The sequence below is a fragment of the Chiloscyllium plagiosum genome, chromosome 11 (assembly GCF_004010195.1).
Source record: "Chiloscyllium plagiosum isolate BGI_BamShark_2017 chromosome 11, ASM401019v2, whole genome shotgun sequence".
Lineage (NCBI taxonomy): Eukaryota > Metazoa > Chordata > Chondrichthyes > Orectolobiformes > Hemiscylliidae > Chiloscyllium > Chiloscyllium plagiosum.
In genome coordinates, this window is record NC_057720.1 from 85,481,723 (window position 1) to 85,499,593 (window position 17,871).

The 17,871-nt window shown below is 39.8% G+C and overlaps 1 protein-coding gene across 11 annotated transcripts in view; it reads left to right on the forward strand.

Moving 5' to 3' along the window:
- Nucleotides 1-17,871, forward strand: part of rasal2 (RAS protein activator like 2) — a 415,750-nt gene that overhangs the window by 207,965 nt on the left and 189,914 nt on the right. Inside the window, exon 1 of one of the 11 annotated variants that reach the window (XM_043699994.1) lies at nt 4,010-4,064. The exons of the other annotated variants lie outside the window; for them this stretch is intronic. Coding sequence (XP_043555929.1) covers nt 4,025-4,064 — 40 coding nt within the window. The 5' untranslated portion in view covers nt 4,010-4,024. Of the gene's footprint in view, nt 1-4,009; nt 4,065-17,871 lie in introns of those variants that run through there. 11 annotated transcript variants of the gene reach the window in all.

The window sequence follows — 17,871 nt, forward strand, 5'->3', positions numbered from 1 at the left end:
GACCTAAGGGGCAACTTTTTCACGCAGAGGGTGGTACGTGTATGGAATGAGCTGCCAGAGGATGTGGTGGAGGCTGGTACAATTGCAACATTTAAGAGGCATTTGGATGGGTATATGAATTGGAAAGGGATATGGGCCACGTGCTGGCAGGTGGGACTAGATTGGGTAGGGATATCTGGTTGGCATGGACGGGTTGGACCGAAAGGGTCTGTTTCCATGCTGTACATCTCTATGACTCTATGATAAGTCGGTCGTCATTAATGGAGATGGAGAGGTCCAGGAAGGGGAGGGAGATGTCAGAGATGGTCCAGGTGAATTTAAGGTCAGGATGGAATGTGTTGGTGAAGTTGATGAATTGCTCAACCTCCTTTTGCGGGAGCACAAGGTGGCGCTGATGCAGTCATCAATGTAGTGGTGGAAGAGATGGAGAATGGTGCTTGTGTAACTACGGAAGATGGACTGTTCTATGTAGACGACAAAGCGACAGGCATAGCTGGGGCCCATGCGAGTGCCCATGACTACCCCTTTCGTCTGGAGGAAGTGGACCAATCAACCCCACCGCCCCATGGCCCAATATTTCAACTCCCCCTCCCACGCTGCCGAGGACATGCAGGTCCTGGGCATCCTCCACCGCCACTCCCTCACCACGCGACACCTGGAGGAAGAACCCCTCATCTTCCGCCTCAGATCACTTCAACCGCAGGGCATCAATGTGGACTTCACCAGTTTCCTCATTTCCCCCCCCCCCCACCTTATCCCAGTTCCACCTTCCATGCTCAGCACCATCCTCATGACCTGTCCTACCTTCCAATCTTCCTTACCACCTATCCGCTCCAACGTTTTCTCTGACCCATCACCTTCATTCCCACCCCCATCCACCTATTGTACTCTTTGCTACCTTCTCCCCAGCCGCAACTCCTCCCATTTATCTCTCCACCCCAGAGGCTCCCTGCCTTCATTCCTTATGAAAGACCTTTGCCCGAAACATCAATTTTCCTGCTCCTTGGATGCTGCCTGACCTGCTGTGCTTTTCCAGCACCACTCTAATCTAAACTCTGATTTCCAGCATCTGCAGTCCTCACTTTTGCCTAGCCGACATGTTGTAAGTAAGTTTTGTTTTCTGACATTTTTTTAAAAATGCAAAGCAGCGTCAACCCAGTTCGAACATCATCACGTGGTATAGAAAGTGAAGCTGGCATTGAATGTGATTGTGGTGAAACAGTCAATGTCACTATTGTTTCTACACAGTTCTTGTGATGGTGTTTGTGTTTGCGTGGCAGAACTCGTGTCTTTGCGTAGAGCAAGCCAGGCATATCTCAAGTCCAATCTTTGGCCTTTGTAGCAGATATAACTTGAAGACAGTTGTTGGATATCTATCAGTGAAGGCTCCAGAAATGGAGAGTGGGCAGAGAGGTGAGAGAAGCAGCTTGAAACTGCATGCATATCCATAGAAGAGGATGAGCTGTGATGGTTCCCATCATAATAGTTTTTAAAAATCTGAGTAACAATCTGTGTGAAGAATATTGTAGCCACACTCTGTGTGAAGAATAAACTAATGGAAACTGCTAAAGTATACTGAATAATCATCAAAACACTTTTTCAAGCATGGTCTTTGTTGCTACTGTGTAGTTGTCATTAGGAAATGTGGTAACTAAATTGTGCACCGCAGGAGCCCACAAACAGCAATTTTATTGCTAATGATAATTATTATACTATAACTAAAACTGTAAAATTGCTCATTTTACTGTCGCTGTGAAATGTTGTAGAACAAAACTTTAAAGTGTGCTTCCAATTAAACCTGTTGGACTATAACCTGGTGTTGTGTGATTTAAAACTTTAAACAGTTATAAACTTCCAGAAGAAATACTTTTAACAGCATAGGGAGAAGCTGAATAAGCTATTTTCCCTAGAACATCGGAGGCTGAGGGGTGTCCTTGTAGAGGCTTATAAAATTTTGAGGTGCATGGATAGGGTGAATATTCAATGCCTTTTTCCCAGAGTAAGGGAGTCCAAAACTAGAGGTTTAAGGTGAGAGGGGAAAGATTTAAAAGGGACCTGAGGGGCAACCTTTTCACACAGAGGGTGGTGCATATATGGAACAAGCTGCTGGAGCAAGTGGTGGTGACTGGTACAATTACAACATTTAAAAGACATCTGGATGGTTACATGAATAGGAAGGTTTTGGAGGAATATTGACTAAATGCTCGCAAATTGGACTGAGTCAGTTTAGGATATCTGGTCGGCATGGACGGGTTGGACTGAAGAGTCTATTTCTGTGCTGTAGAACTCTTTGACTCTAAATCATTTACTTGCAATCAAATAGCAAACATTAAACACAAATGCTTGTTGCTACCTATATGGTACCCATTGACAAATTAAAACTCTTTTCAGTTAAATCTCTTCCAATGCTTCATAAAGTCAGCAGGAATCAGGAAATAATAAGAGGGTTACCCACAATATAATTTTCATGCTATTCTCAATGTTGTTCTCTGTCTGCACCCTTGCTCTGATACAGCAGTAACACTGTTTCCTGCAAAAAACTGGTCTTTTGGGATGTGGACGTTGTCAGAAAAGTTTCTAATTGCCCTTGAACTGAGTGTGTAGGTAGCCCATTTCAGATGGTAGTTGAGAGTCAACCATGTTACTATAGGTCTGGAATCATGTGTATGCCAGACCTGGCTCCCTAAAAGAAGTGATTTAATGATTCATTAGAATTTTATGATTATTGTCATTGTCACCACTGTTGAGATTGGCTTTTAATTTCCTAATGTCACAGAGATATAGAAGTCTACAGCACAGAGAAAGGCCCGTTGAATTTACCAACTCGGAACTAAGCATCTAACTATTCTAATTCCATTTCGAGCACCTGGCACATTGCCTGCCAGTCTTAGTTTGGCAAGTACACATATAAAGGCCACTGAAACATTGAGGATTTTTGCTTGTCCTGCTTTCCAGGCAGTAAATTCTAGATATTCACCACAAGGAAATTGACTTCAAATAGTACTAACATCGTGGTGGGATTTCAACCTGTGTCTCCAGTGATATTGTCACTACTTATGGTAATTACATTACTTACTTCCATTATGAATCTAGTGACATTACTACTTGCCCTGAACTGAAAGCTGACAAACCCAGACCACAAGATTTTTGTAGATCTCTTGACTAATGAAACTTTTTCTGCTTAAATTCAGATTTTTCATTGCACACTTGTATATTTCGGTTTGCAACTAGCAGATCTAGTTAAGTTGCTGTGCAAGTTATTCCAGAATTACCAGCTGTTATTTGGAAAATCAAATAGTAAATTATCACAATTTGGTAATGAAAAAAGTAAGATAGTGTTCTGGATTGAATGATTTGTTAAGATTTGCCCATATAAATTGAGAAAAAAGATTTTGTACCTTTGTCATCATGGTTCACCATCATGTGCTCGATTGCAACTTCCAGCGAATATACCAATATCTGAAATAAGATTAGAAAATGCTGGAGAAACTCAGTAGGTCTTGCAGAATCCATGGAAACATCTGAGCAACAGAGTTAATACTTGGAATCTGATATGACCTTTCTTGAGAATTTTATTTTAGATTTCCAGCATCCACAGTATTTTGTTTTTCTATCAGTCTGAGAAAAGTTACCTGTCCTGTCTGGAAAATGGAGCTTAGCTATAAAGCTGCCTCTACCATAAATTCTGTCTGTATGTTTTGGCTCATTGTCAAACGAACTGGAGTCACCTCTCTCTCCTATTGCTCATGCAAATTCAGAGACAAGTGCCTGTTAGCAGAAGTCAACCATTTGTTTCAAACATCCTTTGTGGTCGCCAAGTTCCGTCATGTGATTGGTACCTTCCTCTTCCCTGTCTTGGTCCTCTGAGACATACTTGGTCTCTGCCTACGAAGGAGAAAATATTTTGAGTTGCTACACTCATGTTTTATTATTTTTATATCATGAAATGATAGAACGAGAGACTCTGAGGCGAAGGTCTGCTGAGTGGCTTTTTGACCACTGGAGATAATTAGCTTTTAAGCTAATGCTGTTTCAGTGCAAATGTCTGTTTGCTGTTCAATTAGGTGAGTATCATGTAATAAATATTTGCTGATATGACATGTGATGATGACCATTTGTATCGTCTTCAAGAAGAAAATGGTGATATATCACTGCCCTAGAACCTGTTTGCCATAAGACAGTTTCAAGACTAGAATAGGTTTCTCTAATTCACTGTTGTAGGCATTCTTTTTGCCATGATGAATTAACTAGCTTTTGTTTTGTTTTAGTTTATTAGCCTCAATTCCGATATAAGAGATGAAAGTAGTAACTGAAAATACACAGTTTGTTGGTCAGTATCTGGAAGAGAGAGATTTGGTCATCTGAAATGTTGACTGTTTGAGCATGTCTCAGATGGCTCATAAGCAGTTGGTGAAATGCTGGCATGTTCATTCAAATGGCCATTTTATACTCGGAAATGCAAACAAAATTTTAATCCAATCTGTTTGGCACTTGGTTGTCTTGCACTGGCTGATCTTGTCATCTTTGCTGTTGCTATATACTAATGTCATGTTATTAGTCCAGTTTGTGAATGTCAATCCAAGTGTCACAAGAACCAAGTAACCACGAACTGAAAAGCAAGAGACTGTTTTGAGTTTATATGGTGTATTTTATGTGTAAGATATGCTAAAAATTAATTGCTTTCTGAAATCTTGTCACTGTTATTCAATAAGTGAAAAAGTGGTTTAAGTTGGATATTTGGGTATAAGTGCAAAATGTCTTGCCACCTTCAAAAGGAATTTCCAGGAAATGAAGTGGTCAATTATTGCATTTGAATTTTCCAAAATGGTAAAAAAAACTTTTTTTGCTGATAGACCCACGACCTGGTAATGCCATTTGTTGTCCTCTTTTTCAATGGCAAGGATAGAATTCTACAGAAAATTAATTTTGGTTGCACTTGTGCAGTTCATAAAGTTTTGTAATAAACTGGGGACAGATGCAAGATTAAAACAAGATAAAGAGTTTCTATTGAGCATTTTTCCTTGTCTTTGAGAAGTATGCAAAAAATATTAGCTGGATCTGAGCTTGAAAGTGAAGTGTATACTGAGACACAGAGTTTTTCCTTGAAATGGGTTTATTGGCTTGCTTACAATTCTCTTCCAAAACTACTGGGCCCCAGCTGTTTCACCTGTTTTACTAAATTTACTCGAGATTAACAGAATATGCTTTTGTGATAAAACTTTTGAGCTATCTTCTATACCTTATGTTACAATGTCAAAGAGTGCCGTGCTGGAAAAGCACAGGTCAGGCAGCATCCGAGGAGCAGGAGAATCGACATTTTGGGCAAGAGCCCTTCATCAGGAAATGTCCTTATGCCCAAAATGTCGATTCTCCTGCTCCTTGGACCCTGCCTGACTGGCTGTGCTTTTCTAGCACTACACTCTTCAACTCTGATCTCCAGCATCTGCAGTCCTCACTTTCTGATTATGTTATAATGCAAACAGTTTTTAACAGCACCGACCAGTATGGATTCTTTATTGCCCTTTCTTTCATTCTTGCAACAAAAAAGCTTGCAGTTCATCATAATATGAGGTATCCCTCTTCAAAGACATTTAATCATTTCCTGGAGCCGTACTTCACTTTATCTCATTTCTTTGCAACATTCATTATGCTCGCAAGGTCTGTCCTTACCCTTTCTGTGCGACTCTCTTCATCTAATGAATATTGTTCAAAAGAGAATGGTTATGTCCATTTTTTCCCACCAAACATATGGTGAAACCTGCCATACTAGAAGATTACATATGCAGCATCAATAAATAGAAGCAACTTCATATATTCTGGATAATCCAAAGCTCGGAGAAGTGTTTTGCCATTCTCTGCCTCCTTCTGTCCTTCCCCGAAGCAGGATCAAGTAGAGTTTACAAATTCCTTGATCTTGGCTTGGTTCTCACTATTATGTAAGTCTGTACATTATTTGAATGCTTTCATTCACAAACTGCAGTCATGGAACCAGTGTCTAACTCACCGCAATGGAATGACCACATGGACAGAATATTCATTATCATGCTGAAGCTTCTTGTGACCAATGTAAATCCTTCTCAAGAATTGGGTTCATGATTTAGTTCTCCTGCATCTTTTGCATCATATGTAATTTTGAAAATCTTTATTACTGGATAATTCATTTCATGATATTTCATGTCACATCTGAAACATCCATTGACAGATCCACAGGAATCCCAGGTTGCACCTTATATTTGGCTGGTCTAAAAATGTTGCCAAAATTCTCTGTTTTTGTATTGGTGCTAAATGTCCCATTCATACATGGAAACAGTTGGAAACAATTGCATTTTCAAAATTTTTGAACCCCCAAGCCTCTGACCTAAGACTGTCTCTTGCTGAAAATTCACTTCCAGTTAAGACCGGACTGTATCCACGTGTGACACTTTTGGCATAATTGAATAATTTGAAGGCATGCAATGAACTCGTCACTTCCAAATGAAACCTCTGAAATCTTGAATATAGTCTGTTAATTCCACAATGTATTCCTCCAAGGATTAGCCATCCATCTTTCTAAACTTATCAAAGTCAGATTGTGCATTGTAGTCATTTTCAAAAGCATATTATTATAAATAGTTTCCATGAAATGTAGTGGACTATCCAAAGTTTGATTTTTATCCAATTAAAAGGCATCCATTTCACAAAGCTCTTGGTCACTTTTGAGCAAAAGCAGAATCCACAATGCCAATGCCTTTTAAATGTTGTAATTGAACCAGCCTCCACCACTTCCTCTGGCAACTCAATCCATACACACACCCTCTGCATGAAAACGTTGTCCCTTCTGTCCCTTTTAAATTTTTCTCCTCTCACCCTAAACCTATGCCCTATAGTTCTGCACTCCCCCACACCAACAAAAAGACTTTCTCTAACTATCCTATCTGTGCCTCTCATGATTTTATAAACCTCTAAGGTTATCCCTCAGCCTTCAGTGCTCCAGGGAACGCTCCCCCCCCCCCCCCCCCCAAAACAATGCAGCCTTTCCCTATAGCTCAAACCCTTGAACCCTAGCAACATCCTTCTAAATCTTTTCTGAACCCTTTCAAATTTCACTAACATCCTTTCTATAGGAGGTAATCTAGAATTGCACACATCATTTGAAAAGTGGCTTAACCCATGTTCTGTACAACCGCAACATCACCTCCCAACTCCAATATTCAATACTCTAATCAATAAAGGAAAGCGTATCAAACCCCCTTCTTCACTATTCTATCTCCCTGTGTCTCCACTTTCGAGAAGTATGAATCTGCACTCCAAGGTCTCTTTGTTCAGCAACACTCCCTAGGAATATTCCATTAAGTATATAAGTCCTGCTCTGATTTACTTTTCCAAAATGCAGCACTTCGCATTTATTGAAATTAAACTCCATCTGCCACTCCGTAGCCCATTTGATAAAGATCCCATTTCGGTGTCTTCCGCAAACTTACGAAGTATGCCTTCTATGTTCACATCCAAATCATTTACATAAATGACGAAAATCAGTAGACCCAGCACCGATCCTTGTGATGCACCACTTGTTAGAGGCCTCCAGTCTAAAAAGCGACCCTCCACTACTACTCTCTGTCTTCTAATTTCAAACCAGTTCTGTATCCAGATGGCTAGTTCTTCCTGTATTCCATGTGATCTAACCTTGTTAACCAATCTACCATGAGGAACCTTGTCAAAGCCTTACTGAGATCCATATAGATCATGTTCATCACTCTGTCCTCATCAATCCTATTTGTTACTTCTTCAAAAAACTCAAGTCAAGTTCTTGAGATTTGACTTCCCACGCAAAAAAACATGCTGCTTATCTGTAATCAGTCCTTGCCTTTCCAAATACATGTACATCCTACCCCTCAGGATTCTCTCGAACAACTTTCCCACCACAGGCTCACTGGTCTATAGTTCCCAGGCTTTCCTTTACCATCTTCTTAAATAGTGGCACCATGTTAGCCAACCTCAAGTCTTCTAGCACCTCACCTGTGACTATTGATGATACAAATATCTCAGCAAGGGGCCCAGCAATCACTTTCCTAGCTTCCCACAGAATTCTAAGCTACACCTGATCAGGCCCTGGGAATTTATCCACTTTTATGCGTTTCAAGGCGTCCAGCACCACGTCCTCTGTAATGTGGACATTTTTCAGGATCTTACCATCTATTTCCCCACGCTCTATATGTTCCATGTCCTTCTCCACAGTAAAAACTGATGCAAAATACTCAATTAGTATCTCCCCATTGCCTGCGGCTCCACACACAGGTTCCCTTGCTAATGTTTAAGGGCCCTAATTCTCTCCCTCATTCCCCTTTTGTCCTTAATGTATTTATAAAATCCCTTTGGATTCTCCTTAACCCTATTTGTCAAAGTTATTTCATGTCCCCTTTTTGCCCTCCTGATTTCCCTCTTAAGTATACTCCTCTTGCCTTTATACTTTTCTAAGGATTCATTCGATCTCTCTTGTCTATACCTGACATATGCTTCCTTTTTTTTAACCAAAACCTCAATCTCTCTCGTCATCCAGCTTTCCCTACACTTACCAACCTTTCCTTTCACCCTAATATACTATCTCTGGACTCTCTAATATACTATCTCTAATGTTTGAAGGCTTACCATTTTCTAGCCATCCCTTTATCTGCGAACGTTTGCCCCAATCAGCTTTTGAAAGTTCTTGTCTAATACTGTCAAAATTAGCCTTCCTCCAATTTAAAACTTCAAGTTTTAGATCACTATTTTAAAACTAGTAGAATTATGGTCACAGGCCCCTAAGTGCTTCCCCACTGACACCTCAGTCGCTTGCCCTACCTTATTTCCCAAGAGAAGATCAAGTACTATCTTTACATACAGATGAGGAAGGACACTACTTTGACTGGGACAACACATCCATCCTAGGACAAGCCAAGCAGAGACATGTGCGAGAATTCCTCGAAGCATGGCACTCCAACCGGAACTCTTATCAGCAAACACATTGACTTGTATCCCATTTACCACCCCCTGAGAAAAAGAACCGGAAACTACATCACCACGGGAAATGGCATAACCAACTCAAGGAAACCTAATCACACAAATAAAAAGTGGGCCATACCACCAGTGCTTCACCGGAGTCTCACTGATGATGTATGGTGATGAAACGTCTGAAAACTAATCTTCCAGCACAGCAAGCAAACGTACATCCAGAACCTCAACCTGAGCTACGAATCTTCTCAAAACTCAATAGGAGATCAGGTTTTGTACCTTCTCTCGTAGGTACATCCACATATTGAATTAGAAAATGTTCTTGTACACACGGAACAAATTCCTCTCCATCTAAACCCTGAACACTATGGCAGTCCCAGTCTATGTTTGGAAAGTTAAAATCCCCGACCATAACCACCCTCTTATTCTTACAGATAAACTGAAATCTCCTCTCAAATTGTTTCTCAATTTCCCACTGATTATTAGGGGTCTATAACACACTCCCAGTAAGGTAATCATCCCTTTCTTATTTCTCAGTTCCACCCAAATAACTTACCTGGATGTATTCCCAGGAATATCCTCCTTCAGTACAGCTGTAATGCCATCCCTTATCAAAAATGCCACTCCCCTCCTCTCTAGCCTCCCCTTTCTGTCCTTCTTGAAGCATTTGTATCCTGAAACATTAAACTGCCAGTCCTGTCCACCCCTGAGCCACGTTTTGAAAGTTCTTGTCTAATACTATCAAAATTAGCCTTCCTCCAATTTAAAACTTCAAGTTGCTATGCTATCCCAGTCCCATGTTCCTAATCATGCCCTGAGTTCATCTGCCTTCAGTGTTAGGCCTCTTGCTTTGAAGTAAATGCAGTTTCATTTATGAGTCCTACCTTGTTCTCTGGTTTGTTCCTTCGTGCCCTGACTGTTTGAATGGCTCCCTTTCTCAACTGTACCAGTCTCAGGTTGATCTCCTTCCTCACTATTTCCCTGCGCGCCGCCCTCCCGCCCCCCCCCCCCTTACTAGAGTGTAAATCCTTCCAAGCAGAGCTACCAAATCTCCCTCCTAGTATTTTATTCCCCTTCCAATTCACGTGTAATCTGTTCTCTTTGTACGTCATTTCTACCCCCACAAGGGATTCCAATGATCCAAAAATGTGAACCCTCCTCTGCACCAGCTCCACACCCATGCATTCATCTACTCCAAACTCATATTCCTCCCCTCACTAGCTTGTAGTAATAATCCAGATATCACAACCCTCGAAGACCTCCTTTTTCCAATTCTTACCTAATTTTCTATATTCTCCCTTCAGAATCTTGCTGGTCCCTCTCAATTTTGATAATATTTTGCACCCTCTCCGAAATATCCTTGATCCTGGCACCAGGGAGGCAACACACCATTCTGATTTCTAGCTGCCAGCCGCAGAAACATCTGTCTGTGTCTCTGTCTAGAGAGTCCCCTATCTCAATCAATCCATTGGAACCTGATGTACCCCTCATTTCGTTAGAGGCAGTCTCCGTACCAGAAACATGCTACGTTCCCCTGAGAGTTCATCAACCCCTACATTTTCTAAAACAGCATACTTGTTTGAGATGGGGATCACCAAAAGAGACTCCTGCAATACCTGCCTCCCTCACCTACCTTTCCTGGAGGTAACCCATCTACCTGGCTGTATCTGTGGATTTTCTTCCTTCCCATAACTGCCATCTATTACAGCCCCTAGTTCTTGTAAATTCCTCATTACCTCAACTACCATCCTAACTCATGTGATCTGAGAGCATTTGCAACTGGAGATACTGCTTGCAGAATAATCTCCCTCATCTCTCATATCTGACAAGAAGAGCACATCACTCTACTAAAGGCCATTTTTGTTCCTAAACAATCTGCAGAAAATAGTACCCTCTTACTGATCTGAAAAACACTGCTCCAGGTTAACTTAGTACCTATATTTTATATTTTTAAATTTTAATCAAGAGAGAGTTCTCAATAAAGCACATCATCAAAAAAAGAACCCACTCTACTCACCGTAGTAGATTTACAGTAAAGTTAAAAATCACAGAACACCAGGTTATAGTCCAACAGGTTTAATCGAAAGCACTAGCTTTCGGAGCGCTTCTCCTTCATCAGGTGGTTGTGGAGTATAAGATTGTAAGACACAGAATTTATAACAAAAGTTTATAGTGTGATGTAACTGAAATTATATATTGAAAAAGACCTGGATAGTTTGTTAAATCTCTCATCTGTTAGAATGACCATGTTGGTATCAGTTCTTTCATATGTAAATCACAAAACTTTTTTTAAAAGTTGCATTCTCAAGTGAACTTTAACAGTTGGTGTCATGTTGGCCCAGATAATGTATTGAATGTGTGAGCTTCCCTGTGTGAGACTATCGGTGCCACAATGGTCAGACTGATTCTAATCTTAAAAAAAAGGATTTACAGAATTTTACACAGATTCATGCAGTTTTTGAGCAAAGTAAAATGTAATTCTGCAAGTTCAGATTCACCCCACAAGCATATGTGTATGCGTGCATGTGGTGTGTGTGGGGGTTGGGGGAAGCGGTTATGAGTGTCTGTGAGAGAGTGTGTGTATGTGTGTGAGTGTAAAGGGGTATGAGTGTGAGAGTGTATGTGTGAGAGAGGGTCTGTGTTTGTGTGTGTGTATGTGTGTGTGTAGTGTAATGGGATTACCTGTAGTGTGACATGAACCCAAGGTCCTGGTTGAGGCCATCCCCATGGGTACCGAATTTGGCTTTCAGTCTCTGCTCGGCCACTTTTTGTTGTTGCCTATCCTGAAGTCCGCCAAAGGTCCAAGGTCAAATGTCCCGGACTGCTGTAGTGTTCTCCGAGGAGGGAACATTCCTGTCTGTTGATTGTTGTGCGGTGTCCATTCATCCGTAAAACGCTGCACTTAGTTTCTCCCGTGCTGTGAGATCTCCCATACAGATTCCTCCAAGGTCAGCTGTGAATTTTGCTGTTTGTTATTTTTTCTTAGATGCAGTCCAATGTCCAGAAACACTTGAAGTCAAACAGCAGTAGCTGTGCGGATTCACTGCTATGTCAGGTTTCTCTCTCTGACCATGTGGCCACTACCTTTGTCTCTCTTCCTCCTTTTTAAAGTCCCTTTTTTCTCCCAAATTTCCAAAACAATGCAACAGATTATAAAACAGTACCTTACTGCTCCTGGAATTCAAGGAAATGACCTCTTACACCTAATATACCTCCAAAAAGAGCAGTTCTGGATAAATCGCATTTAATAAATGGGCGTTATAGAAGAACTACCTGTATTTTCCCAAATTTCTTCTTCCACCCATAACACTAGTGTTCTTTGCCTGTAGGTGTCTGTGTGTATGGGTAATAGAGAAGTTTTAGAAGGAAATCTAGTGTTTAAATTAGTGACATTATATGTTTACAGTTCAGAATTATTGACTTGTGATTAGAATGGCTTTGTTTGTGCTAAATAGTAGGTGTTATTAGGTACAGAAACCCGGTCCCTGTTATTTGTTCACCTGATGCTCTCCAATAGGTAAATTAGGGACTTTACATACCTTGATAATGATTTTAACTATTGTGACTTCTGCAAAAATAGTGAAGCTTGATATCCAGTATATTACGTCAGTGAGGCATGACACTTGATATGAGTATCTCTCATCATTCCTGAACTGGAATTGAACCTATTCTTCATAACTATCTCATAAAATGTGCTACATCATTTCTTGACCAAGTGGGTGAGCAAATCATTTTGTCAGGTGATTGCCAGCTGTTGATCATCTGTTGCTTGTGATGAGATTGGTCGGCAGGAATTGGAAATTGACTGTGTCCTGTCCCAGGTTTGTTATAGATTTTGGTGTTAAAATTAATTTACTTAATGAGAATTGTTCATATAATGGCAGCAAATGTGCTCCTTTGGAAATCACTGAGTTCTTCTACATTTAAATAAACTGGAGCATGGAGGTTACATTATGTTATTAATTCTCCATCACATGACATTCTGTTGCTAACAATTTATAGCATGTGCTGAACTGCCTTGATGCTCATTGAATAGATGAACTATGTATGATAGGATTGAACTAGGGAGATCAAAATATTCGAAATTAAAACTTTTAAGGGATTCTGTTTTTGACCACAATTTTCAGAAGCGAAGCACAAACAGACATCATCTGATGATAGTGGACTTTGCAGATCCTATACGTTCCTAAAATTGCTCATTTATGGATGTTATATGTAGCGAGGCTGCCTTAAGATGTACTGTTAATGGATTGACGCCTTTTCTGTTATAATTGAAAGTCGGATTGTTGGTGCATTGCATCTGAATCATGTCATTCCTGTTCTCATAAAGACATGACAGTTTTTCATTTAGTAGTAATTCTGTTGAGTGTTCCAAGACTATTTCCTTGGGATGAGGTAAAATTCCTGATGAAGGGCTTATGCCCGAAGCATCAACTCTCCTGCTCCTCAGAAGCTACCTGACCTACTGTGCTTTTCCAGTGCCACACTTTTTGACTCTGATCTCCAGCATTTGTAGTCCTCACTTTTTCCTGAGGTGAAATTGACATAATTTAAAATTCTGAAGTATGTATCAGGCTGGAGATTTTTACTGCTGCACAATGGGAATATTGAGCTTCTATTTTGCATTGACACTTTGAAATAAATATTTCTGTGTGTCCCATAGCAATGAAATATCTGAGCAAGTGGGTGACTGGAATGCTACATTCCAGTCACTGCTGTTTATGAAGTGACCTTCCAAGAACTGAGTGGGTTTTGGTTATATTCAGCCAATTGTGTGAATAGTGTGCAACTACTAACAAGGCTGTTGGAGCAGAAAACACAGTGATTCCCTTTGAAAACTTCTGGAATGTGTTCTCAAGTCACCCACCAAAATGTTGGTCCAACTGGTGTCAGAAGGGCTGCACTTCACTTCAGGATTGACAATACATTTTGTTTTCCCAACGTTTTATAAGCAATTGCATGAATATAGAATGCCTCTTCTATATCCATTGGTGGTGACTTGAGTTGTGCATGGAAGAACCGTGAGCCATATGTTTAGCTTGTATGATATTCTGTGAAACAGGGAAGCTTATCAGGGTAAGATTTTCTGCTTTTCTTGGTAAGATTTTTCATATACCCTGTGCCTCAGACCACCGAAGCAATCTTAGAAACTGGCAGACCAATACTTAAGTATTCACAGTAAATGCATGCTTTTTCAAATCCTTTTCATATTACACATCATGTTGTGTTAATTTGGAAAAAAGTGTCTTTTTCATGGAGTCTATATTTCACAACACAACTCATACTTGTTATTTTAGAGCTGAATAGAAAGGAAGGAAATTTCGGCAATTCTGTTTTGTAACATTCATGCGACAAAGATTGCACCAGTTTGTTCCATGTTGTACCTTGTTCCTTTCAAACTAAGTATTCAAACATCTTTTAAAATTTACTAGCTTTCATCCTTTCAGATAGTGTGTTCTGGACCATAGCTCACTCCATTTTAAAAAAAAACTTCTCACTGTCCCTTTACTGTTAGAAATTATCTGTGTTTTGTGACTGTTGAACCTTCTGCCAGTGAAAATTAATTCCACTCTTCCAACTTTTAAAATCTACCATCTCTATGGAGAGCAATCATAATCTTTCCCTTCTTTCCATCTACTTGAAGACTCCCATCCCTTGTATTACTCGAGTAAGCTTCTTGGCCACCCTCTCGAAAGCTATGACATCCTTCCCAAAGTGTGTCAGTTTGGTTTCAAGAAGTCAACACTGGATATGAGGTCCAATCAATGTTTTTGTAAAAGTTTAGTTCAATTTTCTTTTCTTTTTTCTCTGTGTCCCAGTTTTTACCCCCAATTAACTTGTCCTGCAACTTTAAGAGAATCATGTGTTTGTATCTTTGTCACTTATTCCTGCAGACCTTGAAAATTTTACAATTCGGTTTAGATTGCCTCTCCTCACTCTTCCTTTTGAAGTTAATCACTTTACTTTCCTGCACTAAATTTAAAATGCTATGAGTCTGCTAATTCAGTAGTTTGTGTCCTTTTGGAATCTGTTACAACCTCTGTTGTTCACTGCAATTCTAAACTTTGTATCATCTGCAAATCATGTCACCTGTACCCAAGTGCAGGCCATTAACACAACATCCAAAGTAGCAGTAGTGCTAATACAGATTTCTTGGACATACTACTCTATGCTTCCCCAGACTGAACAACAACTATTTATTAGTCGTGTCTGCTTTCAATGCCTTAGTCAGTTTTGAATCCATGTGAACACTCAACTTTATTTTTTCCATGTTATTCATTTGTATCCTTTCATACAATGAACTGTGTTGCCTGTCACTTAATAGCCCTTGAGAAGATGATTTTCAAGTGTTTTTGAATTTTGTAGTCCATATAGTGTAGGAACAGCCACGGTGCTGTTAGAAAAGGAATTCCTACTTAGGAAACAAAAACAGAAATTGCTGGAGAAACTCAGTAGGTTTGGCAGCATATGCAGGAAAAAAGCAGTTGCAGATTCAATTCTGGTGACTGATGAAGAGTCACTTGACTCAAAGTTAATTCTGCTTTCTTCCCACAGCTGGTGCCAGGCCTGCTGAGTTTCTCTATCAATTTTTGTTTTTGTTTTTGTAGAACTCTGAGCTGAAAAACTGCATGAATTTATGTAATCTCACTTATCTCACTTTTTTAGATTAGAATCAATCTAAACATCAGGTCATAGACAGAGAACACAGGGGGCCAACACCTTCAACATATTGTCTAGCCATCACCATTGTTAAAAGCTAACCCGAGAATGCAACTCTAAAAAAAAGGTTTTGTGATTTACACATGAAATAAGTGAAACTATCACTGTATTCTAACAGATGAAAGGCTTAACAATCAATTTTTCAACGTATAATTTCAGTTACATCATACTGTAAATTTTTGCTATAAATTCTGTGTTACGATCGAGCCCTCCACTATCACCTGATGAAGGAACGTCACTCGAAAGCTAGTGTGCTTCCAGTTAAACCTGTTGGACTATAACCTGGTGTTGTGTGATTTTTAACTTTGTACACCCCAGTCCAACACCGGCATCTCCAAATCATGTTTTTGTTTCATAAGCCTTTGTCCCTGATTGCCTTTTTAAGTTCATCTCTGCACTTTCTATGTTCTGCTTGATCCTCTATTGTAATGAATCTGACAGTTATTATAAACTTCCTTTTCCTGTCTCTATTTGATCATCTATTGAATGTAGATTTGGATATGCTTTCTTTACTCTTCTTTACTCTTACTGTGTGCTAGATCCCATTACAGCTTACGTTTAAACATGAACTGAAGAGGTGAACTCCAGAGTTCAGATGAAAGTGTTCTTAAAATCCAGCTACACTTGATCAAGTGTGGCCTCAAGGAGCCCTTGTCAAATTGGAGTCAATGATCAACAACCTTAAATATTCATTTCTTACATTCATCTGCGCAGCATATATGCACTTTGTTCTATTGTAATGCCGGAACTAGCCAAGGCTTAGTTAAAAGTATCTCCGAAACCTGTGACTTCTGCCATCCCAAAGGACAAAGGCAGCAGACACATTGGACCATTATAGTCTTGAAGTCACCTTCTCCTTCCAAGTCACACGCAACCAAGACCTAGAATTCTACAGTCATTCTTCCATTGTGACGACAATGTCAGACTTCCACATTGGTTTGTAGTCCAAAAGAACAATGTGTGGTCCCTTAAAACTCAGTTTAAAGTCTTAACGACAAGGTTTTAAAGGTGAGAGTGCTACTAAATCAGGTTGACATTGCAAAGTTCTTGATTTTAGTTGGTTATTGTTGTGTTGTTCTGCCTTATGTCCATCTTCTAAGCTGTAGGTTTGTGAAGACCTTTTGATAGCAACAAATATCCAAGAAGTAATCAACATCCTTTCTCCCCCAGCAGTCCAAACAAACACCCCGAGCTATTTCATTAATGCTGTCCCCTCCACAACTCATGTCAGCGCTGATGAAGAGTCATATCAACTCAAAACGTTAGCTTACTTTCTCTCCTTGGATGCTGCCTGACCTGTTGTGATCTTATTCAATAGGTAATCCTTGTCAACTCCCAAGATCAGTGTTTGACAAATGCATTTAATGTTGGCCAGTATCGAAAATGCTGATTCTGCTATTTATAAACAATTAACGATATTTGAGAAGATTTCTTGCTCAGGTTGATGATAAGTATGCTAACTTACATACTTATTTATAAACAAAGTTGCTTCTGTTGGTGTAACTAAACCATATCGTCAAGTTGTTGGAGTACAGTCCATGAATTTTGTCTCCTTAGTGTGCAAAATTGTGCATTTAAAATCTGGATGCTTCCATCATGACAGTACTATGTGTATTTATTCTGCCTGTCATGTAAGCTGTCTGGTACTTTAGATGTGCAACCACTTCTGAATGGCTCGTCTTCAGTTAAGCATGTTGTAGTGTATGGCAAATAGAAAAGGGAGGAGAAAATGGTGACTATTTCAAATCAAACTGTTGATTTGAAATTTCTCCAGAATTATTGAAATAGTATTTTCTTGTTACTAATATATTATTATCATCAAACAACATAATTCTGAGTAACACCAAAGTAAAAGATGACCACAGTAGATTTAATCCGTGTGAGTCATCAGTGGCAGCTCAGCAACTGAGAAGTTCCCTTTTGTTTACTGCTTAATCATCCTAAGAGGTTCTTTCAATCTCATTAGATACCCAGATGATGAATTGTGGAGCATGTTTGTTGATAATTCGTTCCTACGCTGCAAAGTATTTGAAAAATTCCATTTCAAGCAAGTTGAAGCCTCATTTTTATTGGCACTTGTTTGAATAGGATTCAAAGAGCCAGGTCTCAGTATTGACACATCTAAATCCAGCTTCCTTGATCCAAGTCGATAAAGTGTGGCACTGGAAAAGCACAACAGGTCAT